General features: G+C 41.1%; 1 protein-coding gene across 1 annotated transcript in view; it reads left to right on the plus strand.

The window, feature by feature from the left end:
• Positions 1-17,829, plus strand: part of itga9 (integrin subunit alpha 9) — a 377,946-nt gene extending 360,117 nt beyond the window's left edge. The window contains exons 27-28 of the mRNA XM_033020414.1: positions 11,149-11,268; positions 16,660-17,829. Coding sequence (XP_032876305.1) covers positions 11,149-11,268; positions 16,660-16,758 — 219 coding nt within the window. The 3' untranslated portion in view covers positions 16,759-17,829. The remainder of the gene's footprint in view (positions 1-11,148; positions 11,269-16,659) is intronic.
• The last annotated feature ends 283 nt before the right edge of the window (positions 17,830-18,112 follow it).

The following is an 18,112-nucleotide window of genomic DNA, read 5'->3' on the forward strand; positions in this document are numbered from 1 at the left end:
CTTTGCGGTCCTTCTCCTTAACCCTCCTCCTAACTCCCTAAATTCTCCTTTCAGGACCTCTTCTCTTTTTCTACCTATGTCATTGGTACCTATATGTACCACGACCTCGGGCTCCTCTCCCTCCCATTTCAGGATATCTTGGACACGTTCAGACACATCCCAGACCCTGGCACCAGGGAGGCAAACTACCAACCGGGTCTCCTGACTGCGTCCACAGAATCGCCTATCTGACCCCCTAACTATGATCATACATCATCATCCAGCTTTAGTACCCAGGTGCTGCTCCTTTCCCACATTCCTTGATATCTTTGCCCAAAAGGCAAAATCTAATTCCTTCTTGCAACAAAGTCATCACCTCTGTTCTGTGGTAGATAATTCCTCAAGTTCACCCCTCTCTGGGTGAAGAAACTTCTCATTCCCACCTGGCTCATCCCTGATCCTTACAATGTAGCCACTAGTGCTGAACTCCTCAGACATCAAAACCATCTTTCTTCATCCAGTCTGTCCAGAGCCAAATACAAGCTGCTGATGGAACCAAACGGGTTAAGCAGCATTTGTGGATGGAAAGGAACTGTTGGCTTTTTGTGTCAAGGCCCTGCATCAGGACTGAGAGTAGAGGGAAGATGACCAGTATAAAGAGGAGAGATGAAGGGGTGAGGGTGAGTTAGTAGATAATAGTCACCTGGAGAAAGGAAGGGTGAAGATGGAGACAGAGACTGGAGGGTAGTGAGCAGGGATCAGTCTACAAGTGCTGGAGCAAAAAACACAAAAGTGCTGGAGTAATTTAGTGGGTCAGGCAGCATCTCAGGAGTACACAGATAGGCGATGTTTCACGTCAGGACTCTGAAGAAAGGTCCTAAACCGAAACATTGCCTATCCATGTTCTTTTTGCACAAGATTTCAGTATCTGCAGTTTCTTGTGGAAGGAAGCAGCGGATGATGGTGGAAGGTTGTTTTTTGGACTGGAGGCTGGTGACTAGAAATGTTCCTCAGAGAGCTTTTTGGGTCCTTTGTTGTTTGCGGCCATATCAACGATTTGGATGAGAATTTAGAAGGCAAGATTAGCAAGTTTGCAGATGACACATAAGTCTGTGGCATAGTAGATGGCGAAGAAGGTTATCAAAAATTACAGCAGGATCTTGTTCAGTTGGACAGGTGTACTGAGGAATGGTTAATTGAGCTGAATGCAGACAAGTGCGAAGTGTGCATTTTGAGGTCAAACCAGGCCAGGAGTCACAGTGAATGACAGGGCTCTTGGGTGTGTTATAGAGCAAAGCAGGTACACTGTTCCTTGAAAGTGATATCACAGGTGATAGGGTGGCCAAGAAGGCTTTCCGCACATTGACCTTCATCAGTCATGGTATTGAGTACAGAAATTATGTTACAGTTGTACAAGACAATGGTGAGTCCACATTTGGATTATTATGTTCAGTTTTAGTCTTCCTGCTATGGGAAGGATGTTGTTAAGCTGGGAAAAAATCCAGTGAAAATTTACGAAGATGCTGCCGCGATTCAAGTGTCTGAGCTATAGGGAGAGGACTTTATTCGTTGGTGCACAGGAGGATGAGGGGTGATATTATAGAGGTGTATATGATCATGAGGGGAATAGATAGGATACATGCACAGAGACTTACCCAGAGTAGAGGAATCACAAATCAAATGACATAGACCCTTCATTTATTTATTTGCCTCAGATCTCCACAATTTGAGATTTGTAATAGAAAAAAATCACATGCGGTTAAAGTGCACATTGTCAAATTTTGACAGAAGAATTCTCTCTATAGTAAAGAAAAATCCCCAAACACCTATCCGACAGATCAGAAACACTCTTCAGGAGTCAGGTGTGGATTTGTCAATGACCACTGTCTGCAGAAGACTTCATGAACAGAAATACAGAGGCTACACCGCAAGATGCAAACCACTGGTTAGCTGCAAAAATAGGATGGCCGGGTTACAGTTTGCCAAGAAGTACTTAAAGGAGCAACCACAGTTCTGGAAGAAAGGTCTTGTGGACAGATGAGATGAAGCTTAACTTTATATCAGGGTGATGGCAAGAGCAAAGTATGGAGGAGAGAAGGAACTGCCCAAGATCCAAAGCATACCACCACATATGTGAAACACGGTTTGGGGGGTGTTATGGCCTGGGCATGTATGGCTGCTGAAGGTACTGGCTCACTAATCTTCATTGATGATACAACTGCTAATGGTAGTAGCATAATGAATTCTGAAGTGTATAGACACATCCTATTTGCTGCAACAAAGGAGTTTTTCAAAGCTAAAAAATTGTCATTTCTTGAGTGGCCAAGTCAATCACCCGATTTGAACCCAATTGAGCATGGCTTTTATATGCTGAAAAGTAGACTGAAGGGGTCTAGCCCCCAAAACAAGCATAATACAGGCCTGACAGAGCATCACCAGTGAAGACACCCAGCAACTGGTGATGTCCATGAATCGCAGACTTCAAGCAGTCATTGCATCCAAAGGATATGCAACAAAATACTAAACATGACTACTTTCATTAACATGACATTGCTGTCCAAAATATTATGGTGCCCCGAAATGAGGAGGGGGGGGGGGGGGGTATGCATAAACACTGCTGTCATTTCTACATGGTGAAACCAAAATGTATAAAAATTGCCTTTATTAAAATCTGATAATGTGCACTTTAACTACATGTGATTTTGTTTTCTATTACAAGTCTGAAATTGTGGTATACGGAGGCAAATAAATAAATGATGGGTCTTTGTCCCAAACATTATGGAGGGCACTGTAGGTTTAAGGTAAGGGAGGAAAGATTTAATAGGAACCTGTGGGGCAACTTTTTTTACACAACGGGTAGTTGGTGTATGGAGTGAGCTGCCAGGGGAGGTAGTTGAGGCAGGTACTATCACAGTTTAAAATACACTGGATCGGATAGGATAGGTTTAGAAGGATATGAGCCCAATGTAGGCAGGTGGGACTAGTGTAGATGGGACATGTTCGTCGGTGTGGGCCTAGTTGGGCCGAAGCGCCTGAGCTTCCACGCTTTATTACTCTATGACTGAACATTTCCACTAATTTCCCTGGGGAGCCCTTTTTCACTCAATATATGCACTGTTTGGATTCTCACTGCCTCAGTGACCTGGTGTTGTGGGTCATCAGAAGAACCCTTTATTCTGCATAACCATACAAGCACCAGAATCGTTATGATAAATATCATTAGTCTTCCAAAATGAAATTTGAGCATTTGCATCACTCTAGGGTTGTGCTGCAGTAGACAGTAAGCGCATGTAAAGACTACACTGTTGTGCACAGTATGTTGCACAAATTAGCGATTTGAAGATAACAGCCATCCCTGATGAGGAACAGCATGACACCCAGAACCTGAGTGACAGAAGTGTGGGATGATGATCAGAGGGAACAAGAAGATGAATAATGGTACTGAAGGGAATTCCCAGCAGAACATCACTGGCATCATCTCTCAATAAAACAGAGAGAAAGATGTTAACTGAAAGACCTCTCTGTGACTTGAGAGTTGGTTGAGGCTGGGACTATCCAAACGTTTAAGAAACAGTTAGACAAGTACATGGATAGGACAAATTTGGAGGGATATGGACCAAACGCAGGCAGGTGGGACCAGTGTAGCTGGGACATGTTGGCCGGTGTGGACAAGTTGGGCTGAAGGGCCTGTTTCCTCACTCTATCACTCTATAACTCTATGCATCTATCTCCCACTCTTGTGCCGCCATAGCAATGGTGGGTGTTGCTATTGCCTGGTTCCCAGGTCGAGTATGCCTTTTAGGGTGACACCCTTCTCAGATTGGCTTTAGACATCGTGCGGTAAAGGATAAACACACTAAAAATAACAGAAAAGACAAAAAGATACTGTTGGCGAGGCTGCCATCGGCAGGTTGAATATAAGGGGAAAATGGACAATTAATGGCAAGACACTTTACATTTACGAGGATGTTGCCGGGACTCGAGGGCCTGAGCTATAGGAAGAAGTTGAGCAGGTTACGACTCTATTCCTTGGATTGTTGGAGAATGAGGGGTGATCTCATAGAGGTGTACAAAATCATGAGAGGAATAGATTGGGAAGACGCACGGAGTTTCTTTGCTTGGGTAGGGGAATTGAGAACCAGAAGACATAGGTTTAAGATGAGTGAGGAAAGATTTACTAGGAACCTGAGGGATTACATTTTCATACAAAGGGTGGTGGGTGTATGGAATGAGCTTCTGGGGGAGGTAGTTGTGGCAAGTAATATCGCAGTGTTAATGAAACATCTGGGCAGGTACAAGGATTGGACAGATTAGACCAAGGGTTCCCAACCTGGGGTAAATTTACTCCCAGGGGTACATTTCTCCTTCCCAGGGGGAAAATATGTTGATTCTGGATTTGTAGATTTTTTTTTTTCATTGACTGACTGTGTTTGGTTCTGCTATACCAGTATCTGTTCATCATTAGTTGCTCATAAATAAATGAAATAACATTGTTATGTGCTATTAAATTTGCCTGGGGTAAACGGGACAAAAATGGTTGGGAACCCCTGTGTAGTGGCAGATTATTATATCGTTCAGGGAATATTTTCCTCTAGCCACTATGATTAAAGACAAGGGTAAGGAGATAGTTTCTTTACGCATCCACGAGCTCTCCACGATACATTCAATGCCGTCGAAAGATAATTCTTCAAAACACAGTCTCTTGATTAATATGTTTAAGAAGGAATTGCAGATGCTGGAAAATCGAAGATAGACAAAAATGCTGGAGAAACTCAGCGGGTGAGACAGCATCTATGGAGCGAAGAAAATAGGCAATGTTTCGGGCATTTGAAGAATGGTTTTGGCCCGAAACGTTGCATATCTCCTTCGCTCCATAGATGTAGCAATGTTACAAAACTTTGAGATTTTAAAAATCAAGTCTGCAATTTATCCCATCAGATAAAGCATAAAAAGAAGTTTAATTTGACACCCAATTCACTTTCATATTTTCAGTATTAAAAAAGTCATTTATGGCCATTTTCATACTCGGAAATTAGCATCTTGTTCCCTATTGCTTTTCCATTGACTAAACACAAAAGCTGTGATCGAGGACAGTCAAAAGCCCATAACTTTCTTAAAAATTAAGAGAACTGAATGACATTTTTAGTTATTATAGATTGAAGCATTCTGAAACAAATATAAAACATCTTACTTGGATGACCTGAAATTAAAGCATATAATTAGTTAATTACCTAATTGTAGTTAATTACAAAATTGACCGTTGTGACAGAAATAGTAATAAATACCCAGACTGCCTTGAAAATTCAAAAATGTGATATTCTCAAGATCAGAACTTTAATATTATTGTATTATATGCTGTAAGTCCTTAACAGATAGGTAAATAAATTACAATTTCTAGCAATAGACCAAGTCTTTATGGAGAAGATCAGTTGCTAGCTGGTATATTGGCATATCATAATCAGTAGCATCATCATACTCCTCAGATTGTAACCAATAAGCAACTCTGTACACCTTGTTTTTCCTCAACTTTTCAATTTTGGCATTGTAAACTACAAGTTTTTGCTCTTCAAACCACACATGACATGCATTCTGCCCACTACTTTCCCATTAAGAATGTCCTGTAGATTCCATTTCTTAAGGAAAGGATATATTTTTTAAATAGCTTAAGTATCCAAATAACAAACTAGTCCCATTCACACTAGAATTCACAATATAACATGATTTTTAAATCTCACTGTCATGAATTTATATGCCAGATGGAATGAATTTAATGTTTAATTCCCATAAATTAATCTAGAAACATCCACTCAATATAATTAAAATTATTATTTTTTTGCACAATACTTGGGACTAAAACTGATATTTAGTATAAAAATATTGACTATGGATAGAAATAACACAAAATATAGACGATTTAGATGCTCTTGTGACATGATTGTCCAAAAAAAAAAGAGCATTTAAATCATCTTGCGCGTGGGCTTTTCTGGAAAGCTATCGATTGGAACGTTGCATTTGCGGTGAATTTGAACTCCATATCGGCATGAAAAACACTGCCGGTTCGTATGGGGCCCAAATAACATTTTTGCAACGTAAAATTAGATTAAAGCCACCCCAAGAAGCAAGTTTATATGTAAAATAAACGACTTACACTTTGTTTTGTCCCGTTCTTGCGATCCATCACGTTGTAGGCGTTAGAAGTTGCTTTTGATTTTAATATAATTATTAAATTGTCTCGCGATTAAAAAAAAAAATCGGGAATGGAAGTCCGATCGATTATTCTTCAGCAGCTGGCAGCCTGAGGAAGTCCGCCTCCGATAAGCAGTAGAAAACTGGATTTTAATCCCGCCCCCCCTCAAAGGCGCCAAAGTTTTTTTTACTGTAACTGTACTGTGCACATGACAATAAACTAAACCAAAAGACATGTGTGGGGCAGGATTCTTACACAGTGAGTGCCTGGAACAGGCTGCTGGGGGTGGCGGTGTCAGACACGACTGAGGCCGGTTCTCTGGATACTTTCAAGAGAGGGCTAGATAGTTCTCTTAAACCTAGCGGAGTCAGGGGATATGGGGAGAAGGCAGGAACCGGGTACTGATTGGGGATGATCAGCCATGATCACATTGAAGGGCCGAATGGCCTACTCCTGCACCTATTGTCTATTGTCTAATGACATTTAAGAGATTTTTGGATAGGAGCATGGATATGCAGGGAATAGAGGAATTTGGATTATGTGCAAGCAGATCAGAAATAGTTGGCCTTGGCATCGTGTATAGCACAGACAATGTGGGCTGAAAGGCCTGTTCCTGTGCAGTAGTGTTCCTTGTTCAGACAATACAACAAATCTGTCAAATCCTGTGTCCTAAAGGGCTGTGAATACAGAATAATTGAATAATTTGAGGTTGATAGTTTTTATAATACATGGGGACTTAAGAATGAGGAAGGATGTTTGAATTGAAGTGAACAGTCAGATCAACCAGAATCTCATTGAGGGGCCAAATGGCCTACAAATCTTCCTCTTGTTTTTTTATGAGCACAGGAGCTGAATTTAATGTGTTACATGAAAGATAGCATGAAAGATAGCATTTCAACATCTATCCAAACCTGTGGAGTGGGGCATTAATCTGCAAATCTCTGACTCAGCAGCAAGAGTGATACAATGAGCCAATGTAATACTTTAGTTTAAATGGATGGCAATTAGCTATACCGCAAAACCAAATATCACTTTATAAGCACACGTTTTTGCTATTTAATAAAGCATCCGAGGGGATTTAAATCATGTTTTTTAATGTAATGCCTTAATTTTAAAATTGTCGTCTTGTATTTTATAGCCTCAACCCCTCTCTCTCCTTGCCCCCACCCCACCCACCCCAACCAAACCACAAACCCTTAGGGATCTCAGCGCTCTTCCAATTTTGACCTCTTGCACATCCCTGATTTTCATTGCTCTATAATTGGCAATTGGTTTCAGATGTACTTTATTAGCCAAGTATGTTCAGATGGACTCTAAACTCTGGAATTCCTCAACTTTCTCTCTATCTTGCCGTCTTAAATTTCATCGCACCTTGACCAAGCTTTTAGTCATCCATCCTAATTTTTTATTCATGTGACTCAGATCTATTCCTGGCAAAACAACCCGCCTTTTAATGTTTTATTCTTGAATCGAAGGCGCTGAATAATAAAAGTTGAGACTGTTCAGTTCCACATGCTCAGGAAGAAAGTACACGGATATTGTGGTCACAATTGTGCCATACGTTCTTTATTAGAAGCACGCTCAGCATGGAGGTTTGAAAATTTATGTTCAAATGAGATTGCCATATGAGTCATTCTGGTTGATCATAAACGTGACTCCTAATATATCCCTGAAGTTGAGAGCTCCAGGATAAGTTATACGTGACCTCTGCTTGTGAAGGAAGCCTGCACAAATCCTATGTGGAAGTTAGAAATCAAAGGTCAGCTGTTGTCAACACACCCACACTCTGGTGAAGCAGCAGATGGAATGGAATGTTGAAGTATGCTTTCAAAAAGATTTAAATAAAATAAAGAAGTAATACTTCCTGACTTATTAAGAAGAATGTTTCAGAGGAGAGCTGATAACGACACAAGATTTTAAATTATGCAAGAATATTTCCACTGGTTTGTGAATCAGTGGCTAGATGAACATTGCCGTAGGATTAAGTGAGTCATTATAAGATTTTGTTTTGGGTGTTGTACTCTTCCATTAATTTCCTTCCGGGAGGGGAACCCATCTCTTCCTGCTGCACACTAATGTGACTGATTTTTACTGCTCATTAAGTTAGCCAAGCAAATACTCAATTATGAGAATTCATGTAATTAGACAATAATACCAGCATCCTTAAAAAAAAATATCTGTTCAGTTTTAGTATCGGAATCAATGGAGAAAGCAGAGTCGACGGTTTAAAGTAAAAATAAAAAAAATAGAGGAAAGGGACTAAAAGGCTAGTCTTTCCAGAAATAGGACTGTATTAAAATTCTGTCAGTGGGCACATCTGGGAAATTTTTACAGACGTGCAGTTGTCATGGTTTTTAAGGGTCATTTTAGGAAATCTCCCAAAATCAGATCCTGAACTAACGTGTGAAAAACAACCACATTTTGATGAAGTGCTAAATTGCTTCAGCACCAAACCAGAGACTGAATTATGTTGCCATTCCCAAAACTACACCAACAATGTCTTATGTGTGCTCAGATGTGATTATGATAATGTTCTTTCCATAAACATGAAACATCATGGAAATTATAGGGGCCACATTCTGAAATTTACAATATGCAAACCAGATATAGGGAATTTCAACACTTTTTCATTATACTTCATAAATAACAATGTTGGGGTTTGCTGCCCAAACAGTTTTCTAGGTAGAGATGTTTTCTTACAGTATATCCCAGCATATACAACCTTCAACCTCAGCCCAGCCACATACACAAAAGCAGAAGTTACAATGCTATTCACCAAGTTGGTGGAGTCCTAAAGAACATAACACCTGCCATCATTAATTTAGCTTGCAAGGATGATACATATTAAGAGAAAGCTCCATAATTAAATTAAAATGTAAATTCCATTATTAAATTAAATTAAAATGTAAAGATGATCTGATAAAGCTAGAACTCATGAACGGTGATCCGAGATATTAATGCCCCATTATTAGAAAAAAGTTTAAGATGCAATGCGGTGGGAGGTTAATCATCTTGGCCTGAGTGCATTGGAGTTCCTCTGGTCATTGTCCTGGGCTCAGCTATCTTCAGTTGTTGCAACAAGTACATTTTCTCCATCAAAAGATCAGAAAAAAAGATGCAGTGCTGGTGTAACTTAGCAGGATTGGGTTAGGATTGAAGAAGGGTTCCTACCTGAAACGTCACCTATCCAAGCATGCTGCATGACTTGTTGAGTCACTCCAGCACTTTGTGTCTTTTTTTATAAGAAGGATGTTATTAAGTTTCTAAGGCTGCAGAAGAGAGTCACCAGGTTGTCATCTAAGCTTGTGGGCTTGCAGAGATTGGATAGACTGAGACTTTTTTGTTTGAAACATAGGTGGCTGACGAGTGATTTTATTGAGGTGTACAAGATCAAGCGGGGCATTTTTTCCAGAGGAAAAGATTCTAAAACCACAGGGCATGGGCTTAAAGTGAGAGGGGAGAGATTTAAGAAGGACCTCAGGGGCAACAGAGGGTTGCTCAGAGGGTAATCCGTATCTAGAATGAACGGCAAGAGGAAGCTATAGAAGCAGATGTAATTATGACTTTTAATGGGCATTTGGACAGATATATGGATAAGCAGGGTTGTGAGGGCTAAGGGCCAAATGCCGGTAAATTGGACTGGTGCAGCATGCCAATTTATCGGTATGGACAACGTGAGCCAAAGTCTGTTTCCATGTTGTATTAGCTCTATAACTCTGTGACTCTACTTATCATGCATGCCTAATGCTCTCTCAAAGGTTTATTTTACAAGGGAATTTATTCTTATTACTGCAATGGGAAAATTAAATTCAGAGAAATTATTTAATTTTTGGAAAAACTTGCAGGAGCTGCGTTATACAATGTGTGAATGTTGGACAAAAGTACTTTAGCCATCAAACTTGGAGAGAGGTGCACTGGTTGCATCATGGCCTGGTTCGGCAACTTGAACGTGCAGGAGCGGAAAAGACTGAGGAAGGACATTCTTGCTATTGAGGGAGTGCAGCGTAGGTTTACATGGTTGATTCCCGGGATGGCAGGACTGTCATATGTTGAGAGAATGGAGCAGCTGGGCTTGTATACTCCGGAGTTTAGAAGGATGAGAGGGAATCTTGTTGAAACATATAAGATTGTTAAGGGTTTGGACACGCGAGAGACAGGAAACATGTTTGCGATGTTGGGGGAATCCAGAACCAGGGGCCACAGTTTAAGAATAAGGGGTAAGCCATTTAGAACGGAGACGAGGAAACACTTTTTCTCACAGAGAGTTGTGAGTCTGTGGAATTCTCTGCTTCAGAGTGCAGTGGAGGCCGGTTCTCTCGATACTTTCAAGCGAGAACTAGATAGGGCTCTTAAAGATAGCAGAGTCAGGGTATATGGGGGGAAGGCAGGAACAGGGTACTGATTGGGGATGATCAGCCATGATCACATTGAATGGCGGTGCTGGCTCGAAGGACCGAATGACCTACTCCTGCACCTATTGTCTATTGACTGCAAAACGTTTTGAACACTGCCCAGTCCATCACCGGCTCTGACCTCCCCACCATCGAAGGAATCTATCGAAGTCGCTCTCAAAAAGGCATCAAAGACCCACACCATCCTGGCCGCACATTCATTTCATCATTGCCATCGGGAAGAAGGCACAGGAGCTTGAAAACTGTAACGTCCAGGTTCAGGAACAGCTTCTTCCCTACAGCTATCAGGTTATTAAACACGACAACAAATAAACTCTGAACTACAACAGACTTATTTGCACTAGATTTGTTTGTTTATTTATCGAGTATGCGTGCATGTGTATATACACACACCAAACTTTTTTTCTCCGTTATGTACTATGTTTACATATTCTGTTGTGCTGCAGCAAGCAAGAATTTCATTGTCCTATCTGGGGCATATGACAATAAAACACTCTTGACCATATGTAATTCAATCTCTAATGTTGGTATCTGTGAACCTGTTTAACTTCAAGCTTTCCCTTTGTCTAGGTGGTGTTTGAAGCCTTGCATAATCTGGAACCTCGTGGCTACGTTGTTGGATGGATCATTGCCATTAGCCTTTTTGTGGGAATCCTCATTTTCCTGTTGCTTGCAGTCTTGCTTTGGAAGGTAAACTAGTCAAAATATGCGTCTGTTTTTTCTTGCAGTGGAAATACACAATGGTTCACCTTTAACATCCCCTTCCCCGCTCCACTGGCTCAATCTGCCCATGATCCATCCTTTACCTGGTTCCATCTATCACCCACTAGGCTGGCTCTATCCTCCTCCCCCTCCTTTTCCCAACCAGTTTTAACTGCCTAATCTCCCCTCCCCCCCACCTCATCCGTTGCTACTTATCATCACTAGTGTCTGACATTATACTACCCTCTCCCCCACTTGGCTCCATATTCTCACTATTCTAATGCCCCTGTCCCACTTAGGAAACCTGAACGGAAACCTCTGGAGACTTTGCGCCCCACCCAAGGTTTCCGTGCGGTTCCCGGAGGTTTTTGTCAGTCTCCCTAATGGTCAAAAAGGTAAGACCTCCCTGGAATAAAACTGGGTGAAAAAAAGGTCTTACCTTCCACTACCTGCAACCTCCGGCAACCACCTTCAACTAGCATCGCAACCGGCTTCGACTAAAAAATTACCGATTTTTAAAACGGCAACCTATTTTTAGTCGCGGCCGGTTTTGAATTTTTTGAAATAATCGCCGGAACATAGAAGAAGCGGAAACCACTTTTGACCATTAGGGAGACTGGCAAAAACCTCCGGGAATCGCACGGAAACCTTGGGTGGGGCGCAAAGTCTCCAGAGGTTTCCGTTCAGGTTTCCTAAGTGGGACGGGGAGATAAGCTACTAAGCAGAATATGAGATTCCGTTCCTCTGGTTAGTGTGAACCCTCACTCTGGCAATGGAGAGTTAGGCCCCAGATGTGAAGGTCCGTATGGAGTTAAAATGGATTGGAAACAGACCGAACTTAAGTGTTTGGCGAAACCTCTGCTTGGTCTGCCAAGGCCAACAGGATCTCCCAGTTGCTATCCATTTTACCTTTCCATTCCCATACTGACCTTACTGTCCTGGGCCTCCTCCACTGCCGGAGTGGAGGAGGCACAGGACAGTATATATAGAATGCTAATTGAGACATGCCAACTTTTATATTCCACTTGGGCAGCTTATGACCCTGTGATATCAACATTGAATTCTCCAGGTAAATGCATAACCCTCCCCTCTCCCCCTATATTATCCTCCTGTTCTTTCACCCCTACTCCCCACTGTGTCCCACCTAGACTTACCTACCTCTCCCCTTCCACCTACATTCCTTTCTTTAGCTTCACAATTCTAAACTCTCATTCCTTTTGTTGTGCAGCTTCACCTCTGCCTTTTGTTCCAACCATTTGCCTATCAATAACCCTCCTTACCAGGTTGACCCAGGTAATAGATCGACCTATTACCTACCAGGCCCAGTCCTGCCCCATCTCTCTTCCAACTTCCTTTTCCCCTGCTCCAATCAGTCTGTAGAAGTTTCCTGACCTGAAATGGCACCTTTCTATGTTCTACTGAGAAGCTGCCTGACCTGCTGAGTTACTCCAGCACTCTGTTTCTTGTTTTGTAAACCAGCATCTGCTGTTCCTTGTTTCCCTAGTTCAGAAATTGCCTTTTTTAAGTAAGACTTTGGCTTTGGGCCTAGGATTCTGAATCTCAAATTCAATATGAAATTATATGACGTTATAATTCTTCCCAGAGTGTTTTTTATTGTGAGATCATTAATCAATCCTTCTTCATAAACATGAATGAATCTAAAAATGTCTGTTCCCTGGCTGCTTCACGTTGTATTATTCTTAGAAACTGTGCATCCATCCCAAAGATTATATTTGTCAGTCTGTTTTGTCCAATGTGGGTGGAGATTAAAGTCACCCATTGTTACTATAGTTCCTTTCTTGTAAGTTCCCATTATTTCTTGATTTATACTTATCCAACAACAAAGTGTTTTTGAAGGTCTTTAGACTGCTACCATCAGTGACTTCTTTCCCTCGCTATTTCTTATCTGCACTGAGCTAAGATTATTTCTCACTATTGATCAAATTCTTTATTAACACATGTGCCTCACTCCATATCCTGTCTGCTTATCTTCTGAAACATCAAATAACATTGAATGCTAAATCCCAGCCTTGCTCACTTTGTATTGGTTATCACATCATTTATTTTAATTTCTATCAGTGCCAACAATTTGTCTGATTTATTGTGAATGCTGCCTACATCCAGAAACAGAGCCTTGAAACATTTTTTTTAAACTTTTCCATTTCTGGATTTAGTTGCAGGGGCATTTGAATGTTCTGTCCCTATCACACTCTTGATATAATTACCAATTTTACTACACTGCACTCTTTTCTTATCCTCTCACTTTAACTTTCTAAAGTTCCCACTACCTGATCTCTTACCAATACTTTTCTATCTCCAGCCCCATACAATTTAGGTGAAAATTGGTAAATATTGCTCTTTAAAAACATTGGGCTGTGTAGTTCAACTATACCATTTCTGCAGATACCAACAATAATCCCGGAAGTTGCCTGTATGGATAGATATGGTTGTATATATAGAATGCTAATTGAGCCAGGCTGTAACAAAGAAACATAGAAACATAGAAAATAGGTGCAGGAGTAGGCCATTCGGCCTTTCGAGCCTGCACCGCCATTCAATATGATAATTGGCTGATCATCCAACTCAGTATCCTGTACCTGCCTTCTCTCCATACCCCCTGATCCCTTTAGCCACAAGGGCCACATCTAACTCCCTCTTAAATATAGCCAATGAACTGGCCTCAACTACCTTCTGTGGCAGAGAGTTCCAGAGATTCACCACTCTCTGTGTGAAAAATGTTTTTCTCATCTCGGTCCTAAAGGATTTCCCCTCTATCCTTAAGCTGTGACCCCTTGTCCTGGACTTCCCCAGCATCGGGAACAATCTTCCTGCATCTAGCCAGTCCAACCCCTTAAGAATTTTGTAAGTTTCTATAAGATCCCCCCTCAATCTCCTAAATTCTAGCGAGTACAAGCCGAGTCTATCCAGTCTTTCTTCATATGTAAGTCCTGACATCCCAGGAATCAGTCTGGTGAACCTTCTCTGCACTCCCTCTATGGCAATAATGTCCTTCCTCAGATTTGGAGACCAAAACTGTACGCAATACTCCAGGTGTGGTCTCACCAAGACCCTGTACAACTGCAGTAGAACCTCCCTGCTACTATACTCAAATCCTTTTGAAATAGAATATAAGAGCAGTGAAGTCAAGCGACAGTTTTATAAAAAACTAGACCAAGTGGGACCCGTTGGGTCCCGTCCCCTCAACGTGCGGTTTGTGGGAGGAGGGGGTCGGCCTGTGGCGTCACACACACAATAACCACCCCCACACACACAGGTGGAGGAGGGGGTGAGAGTTTTATAAAACATTGGTGAGACCGCATCTGGAATATTATGTGCCATTTTGGTTTCCACCATTATAAAAGGACATCATTGCTCTGGAGACTGGAGATTGCAGAGGAGATTCACTGGCATGTTGGAGTGTCCTTATCATGAGGGGGTACAGGACAGGTTGGCTTTGCTTTCCTTGGAGCATAGAAGGCTGAGAGGGGATTTAATAGAGGTGTACAACATTATGAGGGGGATAGAAAGAGGAGTCAATAAAAAACCTTTCCCCACACCAGAAGTGGCCATAGGTTTAAGGTAACGAGTAAGAGCTTTAGAGGGGATATAAAGTGATTTTATTTGTTCACCCAGAGAGTTGTTGAGTTTGAAATATATATAGCTTGAGGAGGTGGAAGCCAAACTCTCACGGCAACTAGGAAATATCCAGGTGAGCACTTCAATTGCAATGCATGGAAGGCTATGAGCCAAGTGCTGATGAATAGATTAGTAAAGATGGGTACTGCAAGGTCAGCATGGATATGGAAGCTGAAGAGCTGTATGATTTCATGATTCTATAATATTTTAAAAGTACTTCAATTTCTGTAAAGCATACCAGGTCCTACTGAGAATGTGCAGTATTGTTCTTCTGTTTCTGGTGCTTACACAGCATTTTCCAGAACTGCCTGTTTATGTATTAGATTTAAAACTTTTATGGATTTCTCTTTGACATGAGCGTTAATTTTCTGACCCAAGCTTGAAATCATGAAATTACATTGCAAGTCATTTAAAGAAAGAAAATATAATTAGAAAACATCACAGAAGCAAAGTCTTTCAAAATCAATAAGCTTCAGTTCTCCACAACTGATGATAATTCTATCACACTTAACGGTGCTGCACCTAGATTAATTTTTATGACTATAATAATATTGATGGTAGAAAACATTTAAGATCAAATAGATATTTGCGGAAATGGTGAAAATTGCATAGACCGTGAAAGTTGTTGTGCTCCCAGACTTTTCCCTCGGTTGAGATCAGTTTTCCATGTATTAAGTTGAAAGTGAGGCCAGATGTTAGGCTTAACTGTTGGGGTCTAATTTCACCTGAGGCAGAGGAACTGTGGAAGTCAGTCTCCTATCCTTTGCTGTCAGTAGACGCTGCCAAAAATGTGAAGTTTTACTAACAAGTTTATACTAATGGAACATCAGAACTATTTTTTTTAAAAAGCAGTTGAAAGGAAAGACTTCCCGGACATGAACATTTCTTTGTGTACTTAAGCTTTCAACGCATCGCTGAGATTTGCATAAGCAAACCCTCAGGAATAAGAAAATACTGACTAACAAATATAAGGAAAGTTGAGCACTGACGAATGAAAGCTGTTCCTGAAGAGAGTGTAATTGGGAATAGATTCACTGATCTATGTTTTATGTTAAGTTTACCTCTTCCGAAATTGCGAAATCACTGAATTTATCCTGTAAATGAGTCTGCTGAAGTTCACCAGAAAATTCCACAGAAAGGAACGGATAAACTGTTTAGTTGAGGATTTTGTAAACAGTAATTATCCAAATTTTAGCGGCCACTATAATATAGCACAATTAGTGACGAACCTCTTGACAGTAATGACAATGACGGCCACTAATACCTTTCCCTTTATTTGTATTTTCCCATGATGATCATCACCAGCACTGGGGAATGTCACATTCACATTTCTGAGTGATTTTTGCAAGCAATCCCAATGATTTCACTGAAATATGAATTCATGTGATAGAAGCCAATGCAAAATAGGCTCTTCAAGTTCAGTGTTCCTGGCAATTGCATACATTTTAGCCTTTCAAAGGTCACTTCAGTTCACCTTGTGCAAAGGAAAGGGTTTACTGCAGTTTTCTGGGATGAAGACACTTTAACACCAGCATCAGTCAACCTTCCTGCTGATACAGATGAGACAACTGTTGGTGGGTTAGAACGTAACCTCTATGGATGATTAAACACAAAATAAACAACATTATGCAAGGGGTAAAAGGCCCTCATTGATCACAGTTATATTTGCCAAAACTAAATTCTTGTAAGTCAGTCTGTATTTATTTTGGACTCTGATGCATTCTATTTTTCTTTTTTCCCTAGATGGGTTTCTTTCGTCGGAAGTACAAAGAAATCATTGAAGCTGAGAAGAACAGGAAGGACAGCGAGGAAAGTTGGGACTGGGTCCAAAAGGACCAGTGAGCACCTGATAATTAAAGCATGTGACATGCAGCAGACAATTCATTGATCCTTCTCCTGAGTCTTCCATATGTGGAAGAAGGGATCCTTCTCCGGATTTTTTGGAGAATTGATAATTGAATATTTGTTTAATTCAACAGCTGGAAGCATTCCCGAGGCTGACACTGCAAGCAGAAGATATGTTGTGTGGTGCTTAGGCTTCCTTTAAAACTCATCGATGAATTAAAAAAAAATGTGCTGTTGGGTCTAGAAATGAAAGAGATTACAATTTACAACAATACAGCCCTCAGGGGATAAATTCTCTTTGTGTGTTCTGTAAAGAGGAGCAAATATTTTTATAAGAGAAAAACTTGTCTGTCCAAATGTTTATTCCTTTTATATTTTTATCCAAATGTTTTTATCCAAATGTAATTTACTCATATTAATTTCTATATCACACTCACTGCACTGATGTCTTGCTCAGAGCCTGAGTGACGACAAGTTAATGAAGAAGCTATTTTGCCAAAAGCTCTTTGCAGTAAGGTCAAATCTTGATGATGAAAATTGCGACCACTTGTAGAGTTATCTACCACTTTCAGTACTGTATATTCTTTGCACTTCGTCTCAAGCTATTTTCATTATCTGCTGTCTGAAACATCTTGTGACATTGTACAATATAAAGATACTATTTTCAATCTATTAAGGAGGATGGGAGATAGCAGAGGAACTACTATTGGGCTTCGTGCTCCAGAGTTAGATCAGAGAACATGATTTCTGTGTCAGGCCTTTATTCAGAGACTCCTCCCCTGATCAACTGAAAATGTGCCATGTGTGGATGTGTTAGAATAAAGCATGCCTATAATTCTCGCAGTTGACTAACCTACTGAATTCCACAGTCAAATCTGACAGGAACAAAGGCTGCTTATCTGCACTTTGGAGGAAAGCAGTGCTGGTGGAGTGGTTTGCCTGCAAAGATGCAACACATTCTAGAAAAGACACAAAATGCTGGAGTGATTCAACGAGTCAGGCAGCATCCCTGGGCTACTGAGTCAATCCAGCATTTTGCGTCTTTCCTTGGTAAACCAGCATCTTCAGTTCCTTGGTACACAAAAATGCTGGAGAAACTCAGCGGGTGCAGCAGCATCTATGGAGCGAAGGAAATAGGTGACGTTTCGGGCCGAAACCCTTCTTCAGACTGATGGGGGGGGGTGGGAAGAAGGGTTTTGGCCTGAAACGTCACCTATTTCCATCGCTCCATAGATGCTGCTGCACCCGCTGAGTTTCTCCAGCATTTTTGTGTACCTTCGATCTTCCAGCATCTGCAGTTCCTTCTTGAACAATCTTCAGTTCCTTGTTGGCAGGGAATGGATAAGGAGAG

Source organism: Amblyraja radiata, chromosome 4, assembly GCF_010909765.2.
Source record: "Amblyraja radiata isolate CabotCenter1 chromosome 4, sAmbRad1.1.pri, whole genome shotgun sequence".
Lineage (NCBI taxonomy): Eukaryota > Metazoa > Chordata > Chondrichthyes > Rajiformes > Rajidae > Amblyraja > Amblyraja radiata.